The 23,434-nt window shown below is 33.8% G+C and overlaps 1 protein-coding gene across 1 annotated transcript; it reads right to left on the bottom strand.

Annotated features, from left to right (window-relative positions):
* Positions 1-173: 173 nt before the first annotated feature.
* On the bottom strand, positions 174-20,388 carry LOC148280983 (uncharacterized). The gene is made up of 3 exons (XM_088227512.1): positions 19,330-20,388; positions 3,120-3,318; positions 174-1,729 (listed from the first exon to the last, which is right to left on the bottom strand). Exons 1-3 carry the CDS (start codon positions 19,406-19,408, stop codon positions 1,558-1,560), a joined length of 450 nt encoding a protein of 149 aa, XP_088083638.1. The 5' UTR covers positions 19,409-20,388; the 3' UTR covers positions 174-1,557.
* Positions 20,389-23,434: the final 3,046 nt, after the last annotated feature.

The following is a 23,434-nucleotide window of genomic DNA, read 5'->3' as shown; positions in this document are numbered from 1 at the left end:
AATAAATGCAAAATATTTTAGTTGTTTATATCATGATAATAAAATATAGTGTCATTAAGTTACAAAGTATACGTTTGAAGTTCTGCAAAAACTTAACATTCTGTTATTGAAAGCATCTTGGATACTTAAATAACTACTGAAAATCCTTCATTCGACAGAAAAAAAAAACAGAGTTTGTACTTATTATAGAACTTTTTTAATTTATTTAAACTAAACTTTCTACTATTGTTACTAATAATAGTATTATTTTTGACAGCAGATTTAGCAAAATGGAGAGACATTATGTTTTTTTTCAATTCGAGTACACCAAATTGTACCTATAGTAATGTTCATTATCAGACGAAAATGAAAAGTAAATAATACATAATAAAGTATGACATCTCACAGAGCTCGCCCCCCTCTACCTAAAAGCCCGATGATTTACAGATCTGGGCTTGGAGGGGGAGATTTAACAAAATGTAAACTCTCGCCTTCCACACACTAGCCAGGCTCTTTATAGACCTGGGCGTGGAGGGTGAGAACTATTCACGGGAAATATATCTTCACAGGTCGCAGTGACGTCAGGAGCTTGCATAGCACTGACCCCCACCACTAAAAATAAGACATCTCATTAATTCTACCATATTCTAGGCACTCACATTCTTTTGTTATTATATGTTGGATTTATTAAAGAATTTTATTTAATTTATATTGATGCGTTGATATGTATGTATATGTATAGGGACGCGCGGCACTAACCACCCGTCTTATGCTCCACCCATTGAGTTTTCTGCACTTATTTGGTGGGAATTAGTATTTTACGCGCAGCAATAAGTAAATGTGAAGTATCGTGAAAGAGCGCGACATAGGAGCTTTAAATTCATAGTGTTTTAGACACTTTGCCTTTTTTACTCTACTACACGTTTACGTTGCAGTGTTGATGCAGCATGATGCGACAACGCACATTTTTAGAACATAATTTGAACCTGGCGTTGTATGAAGTATCATCTCTAATTATAACCTCAGTGTATTGAAGTTGCAAATTCACTTGTGTTTGATTTTTTTTTTCTCACCAAAATTCGATGGTGATAAAAGATATAATAATTGAAATAGTCGATAAGATTACATACCTCAATACGTTTGGATGATAGATAACAGTTATTTTAAGTGTTTTTTTTTTTGTTCTGCACGTAAAATGTAGCTGCAATTAAAATTATGATATCTGAGTTTATTTCTAAAAGCCGTTATCTCCATAGAGGCCATAGAGAGATAGCGGGTTTTGAAAATAGACCACTCGTCTATTGCATGCCTACCAAATGAAATTTTAAATCAAATTATACAAGGCACCCTTCCATAAACTCATTTATAACATTACTTTGGAATTTTGGGAAAATTGTTTTTGTCAATTCTTAAGTTTTTAAAAATCATTTAGATCTAACTTTTTTTCATCAGTGTTACACATTTGAATCTTTTAAAATTATTTAAGACACTTTCACTAGATTCTGGTCAATCTTTCTTCAATGTCGCAATAATTACAATACTATTTAAACCAGAATGAGATCATTTTGTAAAGAAGTGTCAAACCACTTCCACAATAGTTTCCAACGGAGTTCTGCTGAGTCCGGGCAGTTCGGCATCAGCTATGATGGAAGTATCTCCGTCTCTTGCTTTTCTACACCTAGGAAAATTCATCCGAGGATATTTTTTTCTCTTGGTAGATGCATTTTGTTTATTTTGGTCGACCATTTTTCTGAAAAAATAAATTAAATGAATTATTTTGTTACAAGATCATTTCTTCAATAACTCATTTGTGAATATTAGTACATACATGAATATTGCAAAAAAGTTTTTATAACTCGTTAGCTTCCATAACCTAATAGACATTTCCATCCCATAATCAATAATAAATTCCTTGATCAGAACATGCTATCAGATTTATTGCAATACTAAGCTAAAAAATTTTAAAAAACAATGGTAAAATTGCATGGGGTGTCTTATTTTCTTCACCTTCTTAAAACTTATATAATTTATAAAATCCAAATCCATAGCGAAAGTCTCAGTTATTATCTCAGCATACAAATGTTGAAATAATTACTGAGACTAATTGTTTTTTATAAAATTAACATTCAATTTGAATATAAACTCTGGAGCGATTAACACATATTATACATGGTTCTTTCTTCTTTTTAAAATGTTTTCAACTATTCTTATATTGTAATATTAATATCCTATGAATTGTATAAATGGACAATGTCCGTAAAATAAATAAGAATGTTGCCTGATTGCATGACTCTAAGCGGGTCATAATGATGCAAAGAAGCTTTTTTTCGGACACTGAAAGTGGTCTGGCGACAATTTGGGAAGGGATGAAGAAGATTCAGAAAGTCAAAACCAATAACATGAAGGCTGTTGCAACATGCAGTTGCGTCATTAACATGGAATAAAGATGAGTGGAGAAAAAAAAGAAAGGCATAATACAGAAATAATGACAAAGGGGGGAGATGTTTTTTCACAATCACTTTTTACAGGATTTTTTTAGTAAGCAGTGAGATTAATCGGTAAGTTGTAGATTTTTTACACAAAATACTAGCAAAGAAACAGTAAACTGGAATTAATTTATGACAATAAAAACAAATATTGTTAGCAGCAACAAATGCTTTTGTTAGCTATTTTTTAATGGCTAATTGCATTCGTAACAAATAAGGAATTTAAAATCTTTTGATTACAATTTGCTATTTATCTGTTTGGTAATGTGTTCATTTTAATTCTGATGTGAATCGCAGCAGGCAATGTTTTATTTTATCCCACGTTTAATGGTAAGTATATAAATTAAACCGCATTTTCTCAATAAAAAATGGCAAGGTGTACAATTATTAAAATTTTTATTGTGAATAATCCATTACAAAACAACTAGAAACTCAAAAACAGTTGTTCGCACATTTGTTTATTTCTCATCCCTTATTCGAGTACATGTATTATTTATAGGTCGGCTGAAAATGATTTTAAACCAACCGTAGTTATGATTTAAGAAAAAACTTAGTCAATTATTTTTGATAACAAGCTCATTAAAATTGCTTAAAATTTACATTTCAGATTCAGAGCTTTTGGTGAAGTTTATAGAATCCACAAATCTAACTTACTGTTGTCTGTAGTCAATGAAAATGGCCAGAGCGAATAATCCAACAATGGCTACGACTACCAAGAGAGCCACCACAGTTATGGTGATAACAGTTCCCGGAGATGCGTTTCCCGCCACCTCCACGACTTCGGCCAACCCTTGCGGTCCCACGCTGCTACTCAGGGATACTGCTTCACTCAGAGAGTCATCACTGAGAAATTCTGCAAGAAACATTCACATGTATTAAAACAAATCTAAATTAAGCTTAGACTTTGAGCATTTTTAAATTGTCTCGGGTTCAATTCCCGCCACGGTCAACATTAAATATTTATTTAAAAACTCTCTATATTTCATAGTCCCTGTACCGGCACCTGAAGCGTAATATTGATCACTTTACGTTTGTCTAACAAATAATCGAGATCCGCTGCATTTGGTTTACCCAATGCAGTGCCCTATGCACCATTTGGTGTGAATTATGATGAATAATATACACTACTTACATAATATTATAAATAATGTGCCAATGAATATGGTTATTTATAATTATCTATTCTCAGCCAACAAATTATTGTCACTAGTCATAGAATTAAGAATAGTCCAGAAGGAGCGTAGAATCATATTTAAATACATCGGACTGTGTCCAGTAATTCCCCCACTATGCTCTACTTTCGCCGCGCGCATTCGTGAGATCGCAGCGTAATGTTGCTTGATAGGGAAAAAAAACATAACACAAATATAAGGAAAAAAAAACCAATCTGTTGATTTCTCTAAAATTTTATTGTGCACGCGGAAATATTGATTGACAGACAGAGTAGATAAGTAAAGGGTCATTTAATAGGAGTAATTGAATTAATGAACATTAAACTTAAAATGTAAAACAAATTTTATTTTACATAAAACGAATATTTTTATACCATGTTAAATAATGTTTTGAAGATAATGTCAGTCAAATGTCCATCACAGAGTTGTCTAATCCGAGATCCAATTTTTATTAATTCTTTCATTAGATGAGCAAAGTAGGGTAAAAAAATTTACTGCCCTGGCAACACTAACAAAATTTCCATTTTGTTTCTTCGACAATCTGACAGATGGAAAAATAATTCAATTTTTAAGTAATGCATTTGTTATATACACATTCATTTGCTAATTACACATGTGATTGCATCCTGTTTCTTTAAGATCCTAGCAGTATTTCTACACGTTAAAAGGACACAACACGGCATCGTTGAATTCAAATTAGGAGTTGCGTACTGAGCGACGTCTGCGAAGAAACTAATGGATCAAAACGTAAACCTACTCACTTATGAGTATTTGAGTCGCCTTCTGTTTGATGTGCGTATGCGGTTTCTGGACTATCCTTAATTCTATGTCACTGGTATTAAATGGTTGTGGACTCACGAAACAAAGGTTTAAATCACACGCTGCCTCAACTCGAATCCCATTTTTCCAGCGCAAGTTAATTACGACTTTTAGGAAACGGTCTGGATATTGAAATATGTTGGTATCTAAAAATAAGTATTTTTCTTGTTATTTAATTTTTAAAATGATCTCATTTATTAAAACTTAACAACTGCTACAATAAATGATGAATTGGATGTGAAAACACCTGAGTAATCCATCAACGAGAGCTTAACCTATAACAGACTCATAAAATCAGATAGATTAATCACATTCCTTTAATAATACGTACTACACAATATAATAAATGTATTATAGATTATACAAGTACCGCGAAACCGTCCAATTGCTCTTGATGGATATTTTGCTCAAATAGTCTAATTTATGCTCAACCTTTAAAAAAACATATTTCCATTTGATTTCGGTAAATTTGGTACATGTCACTGACTTCTTTACACAGTGGCTTGTCAAAGTGTGCGTGTAATTTGTTGCGGGCCTGTTTTTTAATGTACTGCTCTATAGAGCTATAGCAAAGACAGAGGTAAGTTTTTCTTGTTGGATGATATAGACAAAGGTTTTCAGATCATTTTCTGTTTATATTGTGTGCTGTCTGTAGCTTAAATCAAGAATTATGACGATGGGCAAATAAACCCGCATAAGTTGAGCCTCTGGGTTGTCAATTTTGCCCAAACGAAAAAATGTGTTATGGTTGTCACTTTCTTATTTTCATAATTAGTTTAAATTAAAATAAAACTATTATGAAGGTTTTGCACACATTAGGTACTTAAGATTTTCAAAAATAATATCATTATTGTGAATAATTTAATTTAACCTTTCTTTGCCTTTCTTAAATCATTTTAAAATGTGTTTTTATATTGCTTTTTAATAGTTTCTGAAGCATTTCTCATTTTTTGCATGGTAAACAAATTGTTTATATATTTGATCATTTCCATTATATCTGGAGTTAACCAGCCTCCATTATTTCCACCCCCAAACGACATTTTTTCACTTTCGTTGCTATGGACTTAAATTCCGAAACAATTTCTATTAATTTTTAAAATTGATGTCGTCTGGTTTTAACCTTCTTAGTTGTTCATTAACTATATTCCTGAAACAGTTATTATTTCTCACAACATAGGTATATTTGCCATTCCGAAAAATGTTCGTATCTACCTCATAGTAAAAATTGACATTTAGGTAATTAAGACTAGGATTGTTGGTATGTGTAGGTACTTAAATAATTTCATTTCTATAAATAAAGAAGGTAATCAACCAGATTTTGACAACCCTAAGGCCTATAAGTTGCTTGTATAAAAACCAATAGATTTCGGCGGGTAAAGTTGCCCACTTATTTTTAGACGAATATTTTATTAGTTAACCATTTAAAATATGTTCAAACGACAATTATGCCCTTGAATTAATCATTCAATAAAGTAGTTCTTAGACAAGAACGCCATATGAGCTACAGTTCAACAAATAATGGTTGCGGGCAAACATGGACGAACATGGAGGTAATTTTGCCCGCCCTAAAAATATTTAATTGCTTGGAATTACATTTAAATATGACTGAATTTACAATTGTAACCCAATTCAATAATTACCAAGATCATTCTTAGTAGTTAAAAAGTAAAGCGTAACGTACATTTTTTTTGAGAAAATCATCATAATTGTAAAAAAGCTGGTAAAATTGGACGGTTTCGCGGTACCAATCATAAAGCCCCATGATATTTTCTTTTGAAATTTCTAGGTGGAATAAGTGTTTTTTTTTAGAATCTCTACTGCTCATGTTTAATGAAGCTTAATATTAGTGACCGACCGAAGCTTCGGTTTCGGCCAGTAGGACGAATTTCGGCCGCGGTTTTGGTTTCGACCGAAAATTAAACGAACTTCGGCTCAGCCAAAACCTGCGGTCTCGATGTGTCGGACGAACGTTCAGCTTTACTCGGGTGCATCTTATAGCTCTCACATATTTATATTTTTGTAATTCCCTTATAGTTAATACGTTAAAATTCCTATAGCGTACATTGAACAACTGTTACATAATAAGTTACATGTATAACAAACCAAAAACCGCAAAAATAAACTAATTTACTTATTGCATTAATGTCTTTTATTTCGTTGTGTATTTTATTTAACATTTATTTTAATCAACTCGTAAGGTTTAAGGATAAAAACGCCTAATTTTGGACTTTTAACTTATTTAAATAAGTTTCGGTTCCGGCCGAAACTAGAACAGAAGCCAAAATTCAGTTTGTTTCGGTTGAAAATCTCGTTTCGATCGGTCACTACCAATTATTTACTGCCATTTTCAAGGCGTTACGAATATATTTTTTATTTTCGTTTTTAAAATCCACACTGGAATTGGATTCAATATCAGTACCGATAAAATAATAGATGTGTAATGTAAGACGTCATTATTTATCTCACGAAGCTTGATTTGTGCGATTATGTCGTCATTTCGTGCATCTGTTATTGGCTAACGAGAAGTTCTGTGGTTTATTACTACTGTACTATCTTCGCTACGATTATTTTAAGTTTTGTATTTTGTCAATTACTCCTCCCGTGACAACGCTAGGTCTCTTTGACGAGTTGTCCTGATTGGTGGATTGGCTTCCCGGAAACCGGAAATATATCACAACACTCTATCATTGGTCGTTTTAGAAGACGTCATTTAAAGTAGTTCATTTTTATTAAAATATTTTTTATTATAATTTTCATACATTTTAGAGAAACTTCGCCGAACAATTTTAGCATTTAAATGCTCTAATTTTTACCCCGTGTACGAATTTTTTTTTGGCAATTCATTCTATGAAGGATGATTTCTGCCATCCACGTAGATGATTTGATGTAGACTGAGGTTTTTAATGTACTATTATCATTATGTACAAAAGGATAAATAAAAAAAATAAATAGAAGCCTCCTAAAAGTTTACACCATTTATATTGACACAAGAAAAATCTTATTTTTGTTTGGAATGTTATTTTTTTTTTTAATACAGTGCTTGACATATAAATCAACATAAATATATAAAATCAGCTTTAAAACTAAAATAAACCTAATTATTAACGACGTTCTTACAAGGTTACATCATTTTGCAAAAATGTTAGAGATGGGACAAATTGATCAATGTAATTTGATCGAATAAAAAAATAATTCGTTTGATAATGTTCACGAAAAAAGTATAAATGTCTTATTTTTGGTGAATAATTGTATTCAACACACTATAATAGGCTTGTTTTTGCGTTTTTATATCAATTTTCGGAAACAGAGTTTCATGTTTGCATGATAAAACTGATAAAATCGATTTGATCGGTACATGATCAGTGATCAGTAATTTCCCATCACTATTGACATGAGTTTGATAGCTGTCATTTCAATCAAGCTAAATTTTAAGGACTATAAATCATGTTCAATTACTATAGCATCCACCCTAGGTAGGTAGTAGATAATTACATCAATAAAACGATAAATGCATGTACCTTAATTTATTATTTATAGAATTGCACTTTCGAAGATTATTTGAAATCACTAAAATGATCTCTCGGATCTCTTTGGTTTCTTAGTCGGCCTCGTGGTTTAATGGTCAGCACGTTTGCCTACCATCCAAGAGGTCTCGGGTTCGATTCCCGACATGGTTGATATGAAATATTTATTTAAAACGGTGTTTTCACACTATAATTTTTCATAGTCCCCTGGACTGGCACTTGAAGCGTAGACTGATCATTTTACATTTATGGAACAAAAATGATCAAGACACGCTGTGATTGGTGCACCAATGCAGTGCCCTATACACCATACGGTGCGGAAAGGAAATGATGATGATGAAAATTATCTTTCAATTTTAATACTCTTTTCGAACCCGTCGAAACCAACAAAATATGTAAATGTTAGAAGGAAAGAAGTTTATCTAAACATGTCTTGAATCATTGTTATGTAAAATTTTAATATATTCGCATCAATAACCAGCTAGTTTTTTTTAATGAACTCAATTGTTGTAATCATACCAGTTTCCTGCATTACATAACTACAATATATAAACTACCTTCCCATCTATACAATAATTGATCGTGTTTTTATGTACACGTACTCAGATACTCGTGTAAACACAACTTAAATTCAAGCAAAAAACCGCCGAGTGAATTATTTTTCTTACACCGATTTTGTTTGATAAAGTAGTATAGTCCATTCAAATCTATAATAAACTGTGCTTGTATGTGCGTGACAAAACGTTTTACGAATCGGGACCTCAAGAATGATAGTCGAACACGCCAACCAATTCACAACTGGGCTGTCTTATCTCAACTCGATTTCCGTATTCAGGATTTTCACCCGAGAGCAGCCGCCATGCTTTCAAACATATTTACATAAATATAATTCTGTAAATTTATTTTAATACTAAAATTAAAACTAAGTACAGTGCGTTCGAATCATTAATGGCTGTTGCTGTGTGCGTGACGCAAACGAAATTCGTATGTTTACTTGGTTCACCGACAGGCACCAAAACATTAACATAGGCTTATGAAATATTCGGACGTACTGTACGTGTAAATACAGTACCTTAAAAAGAGACTGCTGACTTTGTCGAGCGTCGTCTCTGTCGCACGAGTCCGGTAACTGTATGAATAACAGAGACGACGCTCTACAAAGCCGATTAGGCCGGCAGTTTCTTTCTGAAGCCCGATGTCCTTTATTCAAAGACCGGCTACTGTACGTTTGTACAAGGTACATTGCAACAATATCACATACGCATTTCTCGGTTCGAATGTAGGTATTTAGAATGATTAGTAATGGTCTACCATTATTTATTTTAAATTTGAATAAATATTTACGCAATTGGCAAAGTTATTGATCTTTTTTCGCACTGCTTTTCTTGACATTTGGCTTGCCAACCGCCGGCTGAATGGAATAATTAGCACGAAAAATAATAAGTAAATAAATAAAAATAGCAGTTTTGGAATATTTTCCATATTTACGACGGTGAAATTCAAATATGTGATTGCGCAGCAGGATTATACGTAGGCGTCGCGAAACGTAAATATTTTGACGTAGCAGTCGCCATAGTAATTGTAATTACATTTTCACGTATTAGATACTCCTTGCTATTTTGCAAATGCCAATATATTGTTTTATTTTTTATAGTAAACGCCGATTTTTCGACAATGAACTGTATTTATTTACGAGGAAAACAAAAAACAAAATGACACGAGCGTTGACTTAGAGATTACACACGCGTAGACTCATGACTGCGATAACTTAAGCATGTTCATTATTGTTCATTGTGACCGCTTAGCATGTTTTTAAGCACGTCGATAGTTATTTGTGATTGAGCTACTCTGTACACGCTGGCGCTGTTGACAAAAATAAATTATAATAGACTCTTTGATAAACTGGACGCATACCAACCGGTAGAACAGGCAGGATTTAGGAAAGGGTTACAGCACGAACGATCATATACAGACCCTGAAAAATATTATTCAGAAATGCAATGAATATAAGATGTCATTATTACTAGCTTTCGTTGATTTTTTTTATTTAAAAAAAAAAAAGAAATTTTAGCGTTTTTATAATTTATTATTATTACGGATAACTTATGTAGCGCCATTTTCGTAATAAAATACCTCAAGGGCGCTTTACATAGTGATTATTTTAAATTTGTAATTTAATTAATATAATTTATTTTGTTGTCACATGCTACGGATTTATTCAAATGATTTAGAAAACAAGTGGGTTTTAAATTTTTTCCGAAACATCACTTCACTTTCACAGCCTCGCACCTCTGCTGGGAGGGCATTCCATGCCATAGGGCCTGCGATCGCAAATGCGCGTTCACTAAATTTAGTACGCTGTTTGCGTAGAGGTATAATAACTTTTCCTCTCGCCGTAGACGTAGCTGATCTAAGCGTGAGACGCCTGTCAGCTAGTTCATCTGGAATGCATAGTTACCTTAGATATTCCGGAGCAGAGTTGTGCAGTGACTTATACATAGGCCAACAGAGTTTGTATTCGATCCTCTGTGGAAAACGTAGCCAGTGTAGTTCCCGAAGTAGTGGATAATATGACTGCCAAAATATTTAAATTTTAGTGGTAATTTCAAGTTGGGGTAGAGTGAGATTCGAACCTCGGACCTCTGATCCGTGATTGCGTAAGAAGAGGACGGGGTGACACAATATCAAATAATTTACACGGCTGAGATGGTATTTCAAGCGCGAGGGCGGTTCAGAATAGCACCCCTGGCACGGCAAGAGTATTAACATCAACGGTGAACTCATTAGCAATCTCAGATTCGCAGATGAAGTCCTATTTGCCAAAGATGAGAAGGAGCTTGAAAACATGGTAAATTAAGTTAATAATTCCTGAAAATAGGCTTGAAGATGAATATTTTAAAAACTAAAATAATGAGTGATGCAAACCAATTATGTAACATTTAGGTAAACGGGCGGCCATAGAAAAAGTTGACAGTTTCACGGGGGGGTACTTAAAAGAAGCCGAAGTAATATTTTAAAAATATATATATATACATTTACAATATTTGAGTTTGTCCAAATGACAAAAGACTGGATTTCGACCCCCCGGGAGTCATTAAGATTAAAAAATTACAACAGGGATGAAGAATACCTTAAATAAGGGAATATGTGAGTCTAGGCATTTACAGGGCTTATGACCTGTCATTGGCTGGTTTAAGTAGCCACTTTACACACTGTGTAACATTCACCATTTTGTATATGTTTGGGCATCCATATTTCATTGTTTTCAGGCGTTGCCTAGTATGTGAAATAATTCAGTCAGATGAATCTATTCACAACAATAAAGGTTTCAGCTCTTTAACTTCACACAAATCAACAAATGGAAGAATTGAAGAAATATGGATGTTCAAACATAGGCAAAATTGTGAATGTTACACAGTGTGTAAAGTGGCCATTATTCAAGGTACTCTCATCCCTGTTGTAATTTTTAATGTTTACATTTGATTCATTATTTAAAAATAATAATTAGAACTGTCCATTCTCTTGTCCGATATTTTATTCCATTGTTGGAAATATTTTTTATATTTGTTTTCCGTGATGCTCCGTCGTTTTTTCTTATCCTCAGCAACGTCGGTAAAACGCTATCCTTTTATGTATTTTTCATTCAAAGAATAAAAAGAAGTCGCGGGAGACTATATCGGGAAAAGAACCATCTTCTACTGTTCAAAACACATAATATATAACCAAGTATTTTATTTTACTTTCAACTAGCATCCAGTTCTCAATTTTATCTTTCAATTCAAAATCAGGGTTGAGTTATTACGACTTTTTTTTAATGTGAATTCTTTGACATAATTTATGCCAATAATTGTGAATAATTACTTGCGTTTTTTTAGTCCTCTAAATCATATAATATGTAGATTATAAATTACATTATGAATTTATTTTTATTTAACCAAGGCTTGCCTTTGTGGCAACAGGCAAATAATTATCATTTTCGCAAGGAAACCACCTTGTGCTCAAACCAAACTGCGGCGATGAATGAAAATAAGTTGTATCTCCTAAGGTCCCGAGTGATTGTGGATGACGATTACATCTTAATTGCATAATAGCGAATTATTATTATCTTAGCTAATTCAATAAATACGTACAATGTATATTAAGCCACTTAATGCCACAGCTCGTGTGTTTATTTACATTTAAAAAAGGCCTATCGAATATATAATTTTACAAATCACACCGATAAGTATGCGAGTTTGTTGAATGTTTGTGTTCTCACCGGGAATTTAACCCAGAAGCTTTCGTGCGCGAGTCAATTGTCTTTCCCACTACACAATGGAGGCCGCAAACAAAAATATAATAAAATATATTAAAAATATTATTCATTATTTTTTATATATGTATATTTCGCTTGAATATGTGATACTAGAAAAATTCATAAATTGGTATTAAGTACCTACATAATATACATATATAATGTATAACCAAAGACAATAAACGAGTTTAAACAGTTATTCTTGTGCATGTATTTTTGTTATCTATTGTTTGTGTTCGATTCCCGATAGAATTTCATAGTCCGTGGACTGGTATAAATCTGAAACAAAAACAAAAAAAAACCTACTTCTGTTAACATACGAGAAAAAATAACAAACACGAAAAAAAATTGTCTAAAGGTACACCACTTGCCCCTTCGAAAGTGATCAAAAATAAATTATCAAGCTTGTTTTATTTTTAATTGCCTACCTAAATTGGTGATTTATTTGTGCTAATATAGGTAGGAATTATTGAAAATCATTGTTTTATGATCATTTAGACACCATATCACGCTTTCAATCTGAGCATAATATAGTAATTATGTACTGTCATGCATTATTGATCAATAGATAGTCGATAGACTGATTTTGCCATTCGCTCGAAATAACTTTTAAATATTGTATGGATACAATCAAAAAAATAAATAGAATAATTATTATCAAAATTTATTATCTTTCAACATCAAACTACTCGTACATAACTGATTGAAATTTTTATCTACCAGATAGTCACAACCATATTTCAAAAACGTGTACAAGCTTTCTAGATTCTACTTGTAGTAAATAATAAATTATTGGAGAGACGAGCCTGTTTTATATTATCTACCTATTTTTGTCAGCATTAAAATATTTTTATTTTCGACATTTTTTGGTTTGATTGGCCTTCCAAGGAAAACAACGCGGACTTCTTTTCCTTAGTTTTCAAAGAAAGGCATTTCGCTCACACGGAAAATATTTTTTCAAACATTGTATAAATTCAAAGTATGTTGATTGTTCTTTGTTAGATTTATGAGAATAATTAATCATTAATCATGAAATTACAACAAATTTCATTTGTTTACATTTCACGATTCCAGTCACGAGACATTATTTCGTCGGGATCGTAGAACAATGACGCATGTGATTTTCTTCAACTTTACGTGAGAACGGATGATTTTTTTGATATTTTATATCACAACTTTAGAAGTACAAAAGTATACCATTTGATACTTGGGATATATATATATATATATACGGAAAATATTTAAAAAGTTATAAAAAGGCTTTTATTTCCAGGTTTGAAAAGATATATATATATATCTCTTTTCAAACCTGGAAATAAAAACCTTTTTATAACTTTTTAAATACGAAATATTAGAGAAAGTCAATGTCGCATTTTTCGCACATCCATCTTTGTTCTACGATTCGTGTGTACTGAGTTTTCAATACTAAATTTCGTTTCGGCGTTTATTTATTTTATTTTTACACTTTATATACATATTCAATTTATATACATATAAAGGCGGGCATATTGCCTTAAGCCAATTTTTTCCTACCTACCCAAATCGTTCAGTTTGAAAAAATTTCAAGTACATGGACATATTTTAACAGATTACAATTTTATATAAAAAAACAAAAATCAACAAAAAAAATTACACTTATAATTTTATACATTATCTTTAATGTAAAAAAATAGTAATACGAAAATTGTAAAAGAACAAATAAATAAATGGGCCCCTAACACTTCATATTCTCCATCAAAGTTTGTTCAGCGGTCATATAGGACTATATGCCATATTCTTTCATAAAAAATGGAAAGCTTCTGGCTGTCGCTGTGATTATGAGATGTTTGGGTGTTACAGATCTGTCGTAAAACGTAGCATTCGATTGGCGTACCGGGAGTTCATTTCCAACATGGAAAGCAATATTCTTTAAAATCCGAATACCTTTTTGGACTATACAAGGTCGCAAAAGGCGGATGGCGGGTAAGTTGACTCCATGACATGGGGTGAAAAAATGGTTCGGGGTGCAAACATAGGTGCGTCGTTTGCAAGCCATTTGAAAACAGTTTATAGCAATGAACCTCCCCTTCTGGATATTAATATTGCTAAGCCATATTCACAGACCGGTGCACTGTTTATTGATCTTCAGAATATCAATGAGAAAGATGTGGCCGACATTATTAATAAATTAAGTAATACTGATTCACTCGGTCCAGATTCTATTCCGACATTCTTCCTGAAAGGTTGTGTGTAACTGATAAAAAACCACTTTCTTTTTTGTATAATCTTTCTATTAATACGGGGGTCTTCCCGGAAACATGGAAGACGTCAAAAGTAACTCCTATACATAAAAGTGAATCTAAGTCACCCGTAGAAATTTACAGACCTCTAGCAATTCTTTATGCTCTAGCGAAGGCATTCGAAATTATAAAATGTAGAATCGTCGCTTCGAAGAGCCATTTATCATTGATGAACAACATGGGTTAAGGAAAAGCCGCTCGTTTGAGACAAACCTAATGGTTTTCACAAACTACGTCACGGAAACTCTGGATGCAGGACATCAGGTAGACTGTTCATATAATGACTTCGCCGAGGCCTTTTGACACTGTCGACCATGATGTCTTATTAAATAAGCTGTATAAGATCGGTTTCTCGGATGGTGTGTTAAAATTAATGGCGAGCTACCTTCAAAATAGAAACCAATACGTCTCTTATGGTCTATTTGCGCCAGAGTGTTTCCATACTTTCTCGGGTGTCCGGCAAGGCTCTAACCTGGGTCCATTGTTGTTCTCAATTTTCATTAATAATATTAAAAATGTAATTTTGAACTCGCGTTTTCTATTGTTTGACTTAAAACAATTCTTAAAGGTGGCAACTTCTGACGATTTTCGTCTTCTCTAATCCAATATATCTAAATGGGGAAGGCGAAACAAACTGTGGTTTAATGTTTTCAAGTGTTTGGTCACGTCCTTCACTAGTGCCTATAAAACTCTATTTAATCTGCTACGAACATCGAATGTTGAGGATCTCGGCGTTAGATAAAAACAAAACTCCAAAGAAGTAATAAGGCTCATAGTGCTATTAACATCTGGAAACCAAGAGGAAAATATTCCCTTTTGTCATATTACCAAAGATTATCCTGATAAAATATATTTCCATTTAGTATTCTCGTACATTTTTATTTTTAATATATTTTGAAAAATATCTTATGATAATACTTTAGTTTTTGTGGCTAGACTAGAAGGAATGTGTATTTGACTTCACATTTTTATCGATTGTTGCGCGGTATAATCGATAATTCTGAGATTATGATGAGCACTGGTTTGTATGTTCCTGATAATTACTTAAGACAGCGTCAGCATAGATTGTTTCATATTGCGATATACTGGACCAACCTGCCCATGATTATGCCTGTTAGAAGGGCTACCGCTATGCTAAATAATATCGCTCTGGATGTTGATCATCTGTTCCATGTATCCGAAGGGGCTTTCCGGAGCAGGATTCTCCTATTATTTTGACAAGAGTCTCTTTGTGTATTCTTATAATATCTACGTCTTCAATTTTTAGTTTGTAATGTATGTATTATAGATACTCCACCCTGATGCTGCAAAAAATAAAAAAATAAATACAACCTTCGGTCAAAGAGGATTGACCTACTACTCGGTTAAAGTGTACAATCTACTTCCATTATCCATAAGGACAATAAGTAAGTTCTCAAAATATAAAATTGCTATTAAGAAAATGCGTGCGCAAATCCGTGTGTATGAAAAATTGCTCCGTGGAACGAAAATTTTGACACTTTTAATGCGTAGCTAAACGTATCGAGGGGTTCTAGACCCATCGGTATTAACCGATGTACTTACATCAAAACTTGATGGGGGGGGGGTATCGGTAGTGTACCTTTATAGTCGGTCGGGAGACTTTTATCTTCAACTATGACGTCATATTAAAGCTATGTCATTTTAGAGCGTAGATATGTGTACCGTGACGTACGCTTCCCCTTATTTCATATCGATGTACCTACCCAAAACTTTAAGGTGAGGGGTCGGTAGTATATCTTTATAATCGCTAGAGGGAATTTATCTTCAACTATACCGACAAGGTAAAGGTATGACGTCTTTATCTTCCCATCATAATCGAGGTCCTGGCCTATAAAGAGCCTGGCTACTGCGTGGAAGGCGAGGGTTTACATTTTGCTAAATCTCCTCCCCCCCCCAAACCTAGAACCGTAAAGTATTGGACTATTAGGTAGGGGGCGAGCTCTTTAACATCCTTGGGTTTAACCAGTGGTCCCCCGAAGATAAGGCTCCTTTTATGATGTAATGCATCACATGCACATGGAATGTGTGTAGGTGTTTTCTCATCTGTACTGTAGAACCTACATCTAGAAGTTTCGGAAAGTTTCATTCTATCAAGGTGTTTGTTAAATCTGCAGTGCCCTGGGCGGGCTCTAGTGATAACCCTCATTTGACTTCGGCTGAGCTTTATTGGGTAAAAAGCAAAACTTTGCGAGTACCCTTTTATCAGAAGAAGCTATCAGATACTGTAGAAATTGCCAAATATGTGTCTATTGAAATACGATAGATACATGTTTGGCAATAAAGAACTTCAGCACTACGGTAAATTGGATACAAAAATGTTTTCTTGTACGAAAAAATATTAATAAATATTTAAATAAAAACGCACTACTAAACGAACCATCCAATAATATGAAAGCTTCAAAGGATATCCGGTTTGGTCACCGTAAACGAACTAATCGGAATAACTGTCATATAAAAACCTCTGACGTCACACGCGGAGTTATTTCAGAAATACAAAACAAAAAATCATAGCGCTGATAATACGATACATAAAAATAAACCATAAATTTTTTTGGCTTAGTTTAATATTCTATCAACAAATAATTTATTTTTTTTTAAAATACACTGAACTTCCTCATTCAACAGTATCTGATAGCTTCTTAAAAAAATATCAAGCATTGTTTTTGCTCTCTTATAAATCTTGTAAAATGCAAGTATGCGTAGGACCGTCGAAATAATGGATTGTTTCGGTTTTCTTGCATAACCATTATATTTTTATCAAAAATTGAGCTCAAAATATATGTTCATAATAATAGTCAAGATTCTGCGTAATGCGACTAGCTTTAACTTGACTGCCACTAAGCCAATTGAAAAAAGACTTAATGTCTTTATTGTGTACAATTTAATAAGGATCATTTTCGTTGTCTACTATTTTCTTATAGCTATTACAGTTTGCTTAAAAACTTGAAAAAACTGTCAACAGGGACATATTTCAGGTTAAGGGGGGTGAAGCGTAAAGTGGAGGGAGGGTGGAGGAGAATTGTGATCTTTGAACACCCTATCCGAAGTTATATCACACTATAGTCCTTAAAATGTAACATGATTAGAATGACAGTTGTCAGAAAAAGTGACGGCATAACTTTGTAGTAACGTCAAAGGAGTTATTTATATTGACACACGAAAAATCATTTGTATCTGGCGTGTTAATTTATTTTTTTAATACAATGCTTGAAACATAAATCAACATTAATATATAAAATTAGCTTTAAAACTAAAATAAACCTAATTACTAACGACGTTCTCACAAGGTTACATCATTTTGCAAAAACGTTAGAGATGGGACAAATTGATTAATGTAAATTGGTCGGATAAAAAAAATAATTCATGTGATGTTGTTCATGAACAAAGTATAAATGTCTAATTTTTTGGTGAATAATTGTGTTAAACACACTATAATAGGCTTGTTTTTCCGTTTTTTATATCAATTTTCGAAAACAGAGTTTCATGATTGCATGAAATAACTGATAAAATCGATTTGATCAGTCATCAATAATTTCGCATCACTAATGAAATTAGTTCTAATCAGGCTATATTTTAATCAAAAACACAAAATGACTGGACTAAGTAGTAGTTTTTTAGGTACTCGATGGTTCATAAATTTGGTATGATTTTATTAGGACATAAGCGTTTTATTTTGTTAAATTTTAAATAAACTCATGGTTAGAAGTGGGTAAGTTGATATATTCTTCAATATCGAGTGAAGCAATTCCTAGAAACCCATTCACGAATCATAGGATAAAAACAATACATATTTGTATCCTATATTTGTGGTGATATACTCATGTGTCTGTGTCAACTAATTGCTCGTCCCATCCCAACATGGGACTTTCAGTCCCACGGAGTTGGGACTTACGTCTCAAATAATGTACAATAAACTTATGTATGTAAATAAATAAATGCAACAGAACTAAGGTTTGATAGTACCTTCATAATATAATAGTTTAGTTTGACTAACACTAAGCAGATAATAATTATCGTTCATTGCGTGACATTCAAATACAGCTATCGCGCATAGCTTATCTTGTACTTTTCTATGAATAATAATAATGTATTCTTCGTATCCATCGACGGGTGCAGAAAACTAGGAAGACCGAGAATGAGGGAAAATCCAGCAAGTATTTGAAGATGGACATGTCAAGAGTGGTAATTGGTATGCATGCGTGAGAAGATGTAAGGCAGAGTGATATGGCGTTCTATCCTCTCTGCCTACCCCTACAGAGAAACAACGTGACTGTTTGATTGTTTGTTTGTTTGTTTGTTTGTTTTGTTTTTAATAATAATTATTAATGACCGCTCAGCGTAAAATCAACAAAAAACGCGGAAATTTTTCATGGACGTAGTTAAAACCGGATACTTGTTTCAAAAACATAAACGTTGACCGCAAATTCTAAGAACATAAGTCTAACATAAATGTTGATAATCGATATTATTTATAATATCAAGTCTAAATAGTTTGTAATGGAGTTTAATTTCTGCTAAAATTTTTCCCTGGAATCAATACAATACGGTGTTTACCTGACGTAAATAAGTAATTAATGTAGCTTTTAATGTCCAATCAATGTTGGTAATAACTAAATTACAAGTAAATTTTCAATAAAACGAAACATGTGTACATCGTTTACTCCACCATGACATGCAAATTTGGGTGCATAATATTTTTCTACAGAAGAAATAATTGCTAGTAAAAAAAATATAATAAAAAATAATAGTAAATACCATCATCCCAATTTCCCGCGGTGCTCTGAAATAAATATCCTCCGTTGGGAGAGACGTCCTTCATGAGGATGTTATCCATATTGAAACACGAATATTAAACAGAAAAATCTTAAATCAACACATTAACATAACGTTGACACAGCCACGAGTAGTCAATATTCACCGAACGATTATTAAAACCTATCTCGCGAGTCGTTCGCCGCTGCAAGTTTTAGCACTAACATATTCACGGTACAGTACAAACTTGTATTCCCACCGGCTACAGCCAACCAACTAACCAACTGCCGCGCTGAGCGATGGACTATTCAACCAGCTTTCCACAGATGTTTTTGTTTGGTAAACAATGGTGTTAAACAATGGTGTACACGATCATAGTTTCAGATTATTTGACGGTATGTCGACCCGAGACCCGACGAGGAAGTCGCTCTTTGTACACAGGGCGTATAATCGAACTTTCTACACTGTCATTAAGAACTCACTGTTCGTCTAATCGCGGCCGGCGGTCTAATAGGCACCGACGGAGGAGTGATGCAGCAACACCAGGCGCTGGCGGCGCAGCCTCGCCGCGGATGAGGAGAAAGCAGCGGAGGTCGGCTGGCGGCTGGCGGCAGTTAGCGGGTGGCAGCTAGCAGCTAGCAGCTAGCAGCAGGTAGGTAGGAGGTAGGACCGCTTGCGTACCACTCTGTACCCGTACCCGTTCCGCGAGCTCTCCACTTATCTCACGTGCGGCGGTGCGCCGCTATCAATGGAAGCGAGATCACCATTACACGATACGATGGAAAAACAATCGTGGTTTATCATTCATATAGAATTCCAATGAATGTGAATCATATGAGAATTCTAAACATTTTCTAAGTAGGTGCGTATGTACGCAGGCACAATATGAAACCTGTCGTTGATTTGAAATATTTATATAAACATTTATTTAAAACGTACTACTTAATAATAATTACATTTGCGTATTTGAATATGTATTTTTCGCACCAGTACCAGTATTTTTCTTCTCCATTGGTGCAGATGAGAAAACGTAGAAGTCGCTTCAACCGCTGCGTATTACTGAAGGCGATCAATCTTACTCATCACTCATCAGGCGCCAGTCCAGGGTCTGACGAGTATTAAATGTCGTAGATGAGAAAAACGTATTTTTCTTTGGTGGTCAATTTTTTTTTTCTTGTAAAGAAATATTTACGTTCTTATAATTTACAATTTATTTATTTGCATTTAAATAATTTTTATATTTAAATATTTCAATTTCGGAGGGCATTTTCAACGAGTTGGGGTAGAGTGGGGTACGACCCTCAGACCTTTGATCCGTGAGTCCGCGACACTAGCCACGGGACCACGACCCAATTCAGTGGTCAACAAATGGTCAGCGCGTTTGCCTACCGTGCAGAGGTCTCGGGCTCAATTTCCGACATGGTTGACATGAGATATTTATTATTAAGGTGTTTAACACTAAAAAACTTCGTGGGTTCCTGGCACAAGTTGGTAATTGCGAATTTTCGAATAGTGAGATTTCTTTATAAATTTCATCAAATAAACTTCGTATAACAAGTTAATTAAAATATTTCGTGCTTTATAACAACAAAAGTTTTTACTTTATAATATTCAACTTGCAGTTTTATTTGAATCGTTGATTTGGGATGAGCGGTTAACTTTGAAAATACAATATCTCACAACTAGTAAAATGTAGTTACCAACTTGTGCCAGAAACCCGACGATTTCATGGTCCCTGGACTGGCACTAGAAGAATAATGCTGATCATCTAACCTTTATGCAAGAACAATTATCTAAGTACGCTGCGCTTGGTGTATAAATGCGGTGCTCTATACACCATTAGGTGCGGAAAGGGAATAATAATAATATTTTAGGAATAAATCTTATTTAATAAGTACACACGTACAACTTATTTTTTATTGCATTGTATCCTGTATGAAAAAAAAAATATATGTATTACAACTTAATGTATACATCTATTTTGTGTAATTCTATAATTGAAGATATATATGCATGTAAAATTGTATCGACAAATGCTTTCAAATTGTATGTTTTCTAGTATGTATCTTTGTTGAATTACCTAATAAAATAAAAATAAAATAAAATTTAAAAATCCACAACCTCGACTTTACCGAGAATCGAACCGGGGACCTCGGGTATGGCAGCCGCGGGGCGGACTAATCTACGTCGGTATTCATATGGAAAATATTGCATTGTTATTTACATTTGCCCCTAACTCACGAGACCAGCTACATGTAAAGATTTAGGTAAAATCGACCCCAATGTAGCTACTAATTTATATCGTTTGGACACACTGCCTTACGATTCACGATAGTTGTTGCATTACATTATTTCACTCTTGTTTTGTTACAACGGATGGCGAAATTTCGCAACATTGCCACTAGGTACCGGCGTTATTTAATCTTGCATAATTTACACTCATTATAGCGAACTCTACCAATAAAACTATTTGTGATTGTTACCTACATAATATATACACAAGTGTAAGAATCAGACGCACTTGACGCTCACACGGCACACAACACACAACGACACACAGCACACAACACACAACGACACACAGCACACAACACACAACGACACAACACACAATGCACAACACACCACCCGTCTATAATCGGTAGCGTCGTAGCTCGTAGCGTGATGAGAAAAACAAAGAGTAAACAAAAGTTTTAACAATCTCAGCTTTACATCAGCCATAATTATTAACATTTCCTGACAAGCGTAATTACAATACGGCGTATAGTATATATTTAAAAGTTTACATAACATTATTTAAATTCAAGCTGCATGCAAAAAATATTGGCATCCATCGGCGGTAAACCGCGTCACCATTCATTATCTTTCTATGGTAAACCACATGCAAATTGTAAAATTTCATTGTGTTGTATTATCGATGGGTTAGTCCGAGTACTTGGAAGTGGAATCAGATGTGGAAATATTTGTTTGGTAAAAAGAAAAACAGTGATTGTGTATTATCTATTCTGTGTTGATTGACAGTACGAGCACTAACCGACTACTTCTGGCTGTTATTTCAAAAATATTACCGACTGACAATACGAACGTACAGACGTGATTGAATTACATAAAATTTAACCACACATACAAAGCCCCGGTTTTATACTTATACTTACAAACGAAGGTATTCTGAACATTATTATTCCAATTTCCGCTTGCAATTTCGCGCAGTAAGCCATAAAAAAGAACAATGAAAATTATTGCAAGTAGCTGCATACGACATGCGACGGAATGCTAACTCGTACAGTGCGTTCGAATGTTTGATAACCCGATGTTAATGTTTGCTTGTCGGCGAATCGAGTGTAAACATTTGTGACCGGCCGAAGTTTCAGATTCGACTAGTTTCGGCCCAGAAAATGCCTTATCTCTCCATTAACAACCGCTGTTCTTTTTAATAATTAGGTTTTTTAAATGTAAACAGGTGTTCTTTAAACCCAATCACATTCAAAACCACGATGATCAGTATGGGCAAGAAGACGTATTAGCATATTTAAAAAAATATTTAGAACAAAGATTTTTTAAAATAAAATATATTAAAAAAACAAATGGTTGCTTACTTCTGCAGGGGACAATTGAGGGGAGCGCGGCACAGTATCAGACTCCTCCCTCCCCCCTCCTCGTTTCTCCCCTGCAGAAGTAAGCAACCATTTGCTTTTTTTGATATTTTATTTTTTTAAATTTTATTTGTTCTAAAAAAATATTTTAATGTGCCAATATGTCTTCTTGCTCATGCTGATCATCGTGGTTTCGGATGTGACGGGGTTTAATGAACACCCTGTATATCTTTTGACATAATATATTTTCGTTTTTTTGTACAAATTTTTGACCAACTATTATTTCAAAAGAATAATTGATCAACTAGTCTGTTTCTTGGTTAGCTGGAAGATATTGCTTTTAGCAATAAGTCCGCCAAAGTGTTTTTTCTTCGTACTTAAAGATTTAAATAAAATAAAACTAATTTCGGTTTCGGATAAAAATTGGCCGAAACTTCGGCTCGGCCCTACGGTCGGTATGTGCCGGATTACGTTCTGGATTGCGGCTGTACTCGGGTAGAAAATTAGCACGATTA

This window comes from Micrasema longulum, unplaced genomic scaffold (assembly GCF_059751315.1).
Source record: "Micrasema longulum isolate JH-2025_06_02 unplaced genomic scaffold, ASM5975131v1 h1tg000508l, whole genome shotgun sequence".
NCBI lineage: Eukaryota > Metazoa > Arthropoda > Insecta > Trichoptera > Brachycentridae > Micrasema > Micrasema longulum.
This window is presented reverse-complemented; position numbering and strand designations above follow the sequence as displayed.

Bases quoted from the DNA above. Each gene is read 5' to 3' on its own strand.
- LOC148280983 (XM_088227512.1), bottom strand. From the start codon at position 19,408: ATGGATAACATCCTCATGAAGGACGTCTCTCCCAACGGAGGATATTTA. The intron at 3,319-19,329 runs GTATTTACTATT...TGTTTCTTGCAG, and splicing joins CGCGGGAAATTGGGATGATG to AATTTCTCAGTGATGACTCT. The intron at 1,730-3,119 runs GTAAGTTAGATT...TTATTTTTTCAG, and splicing joins TTCATTGACTACAGACAACA to AAAAATGGTCGACCAAAATA.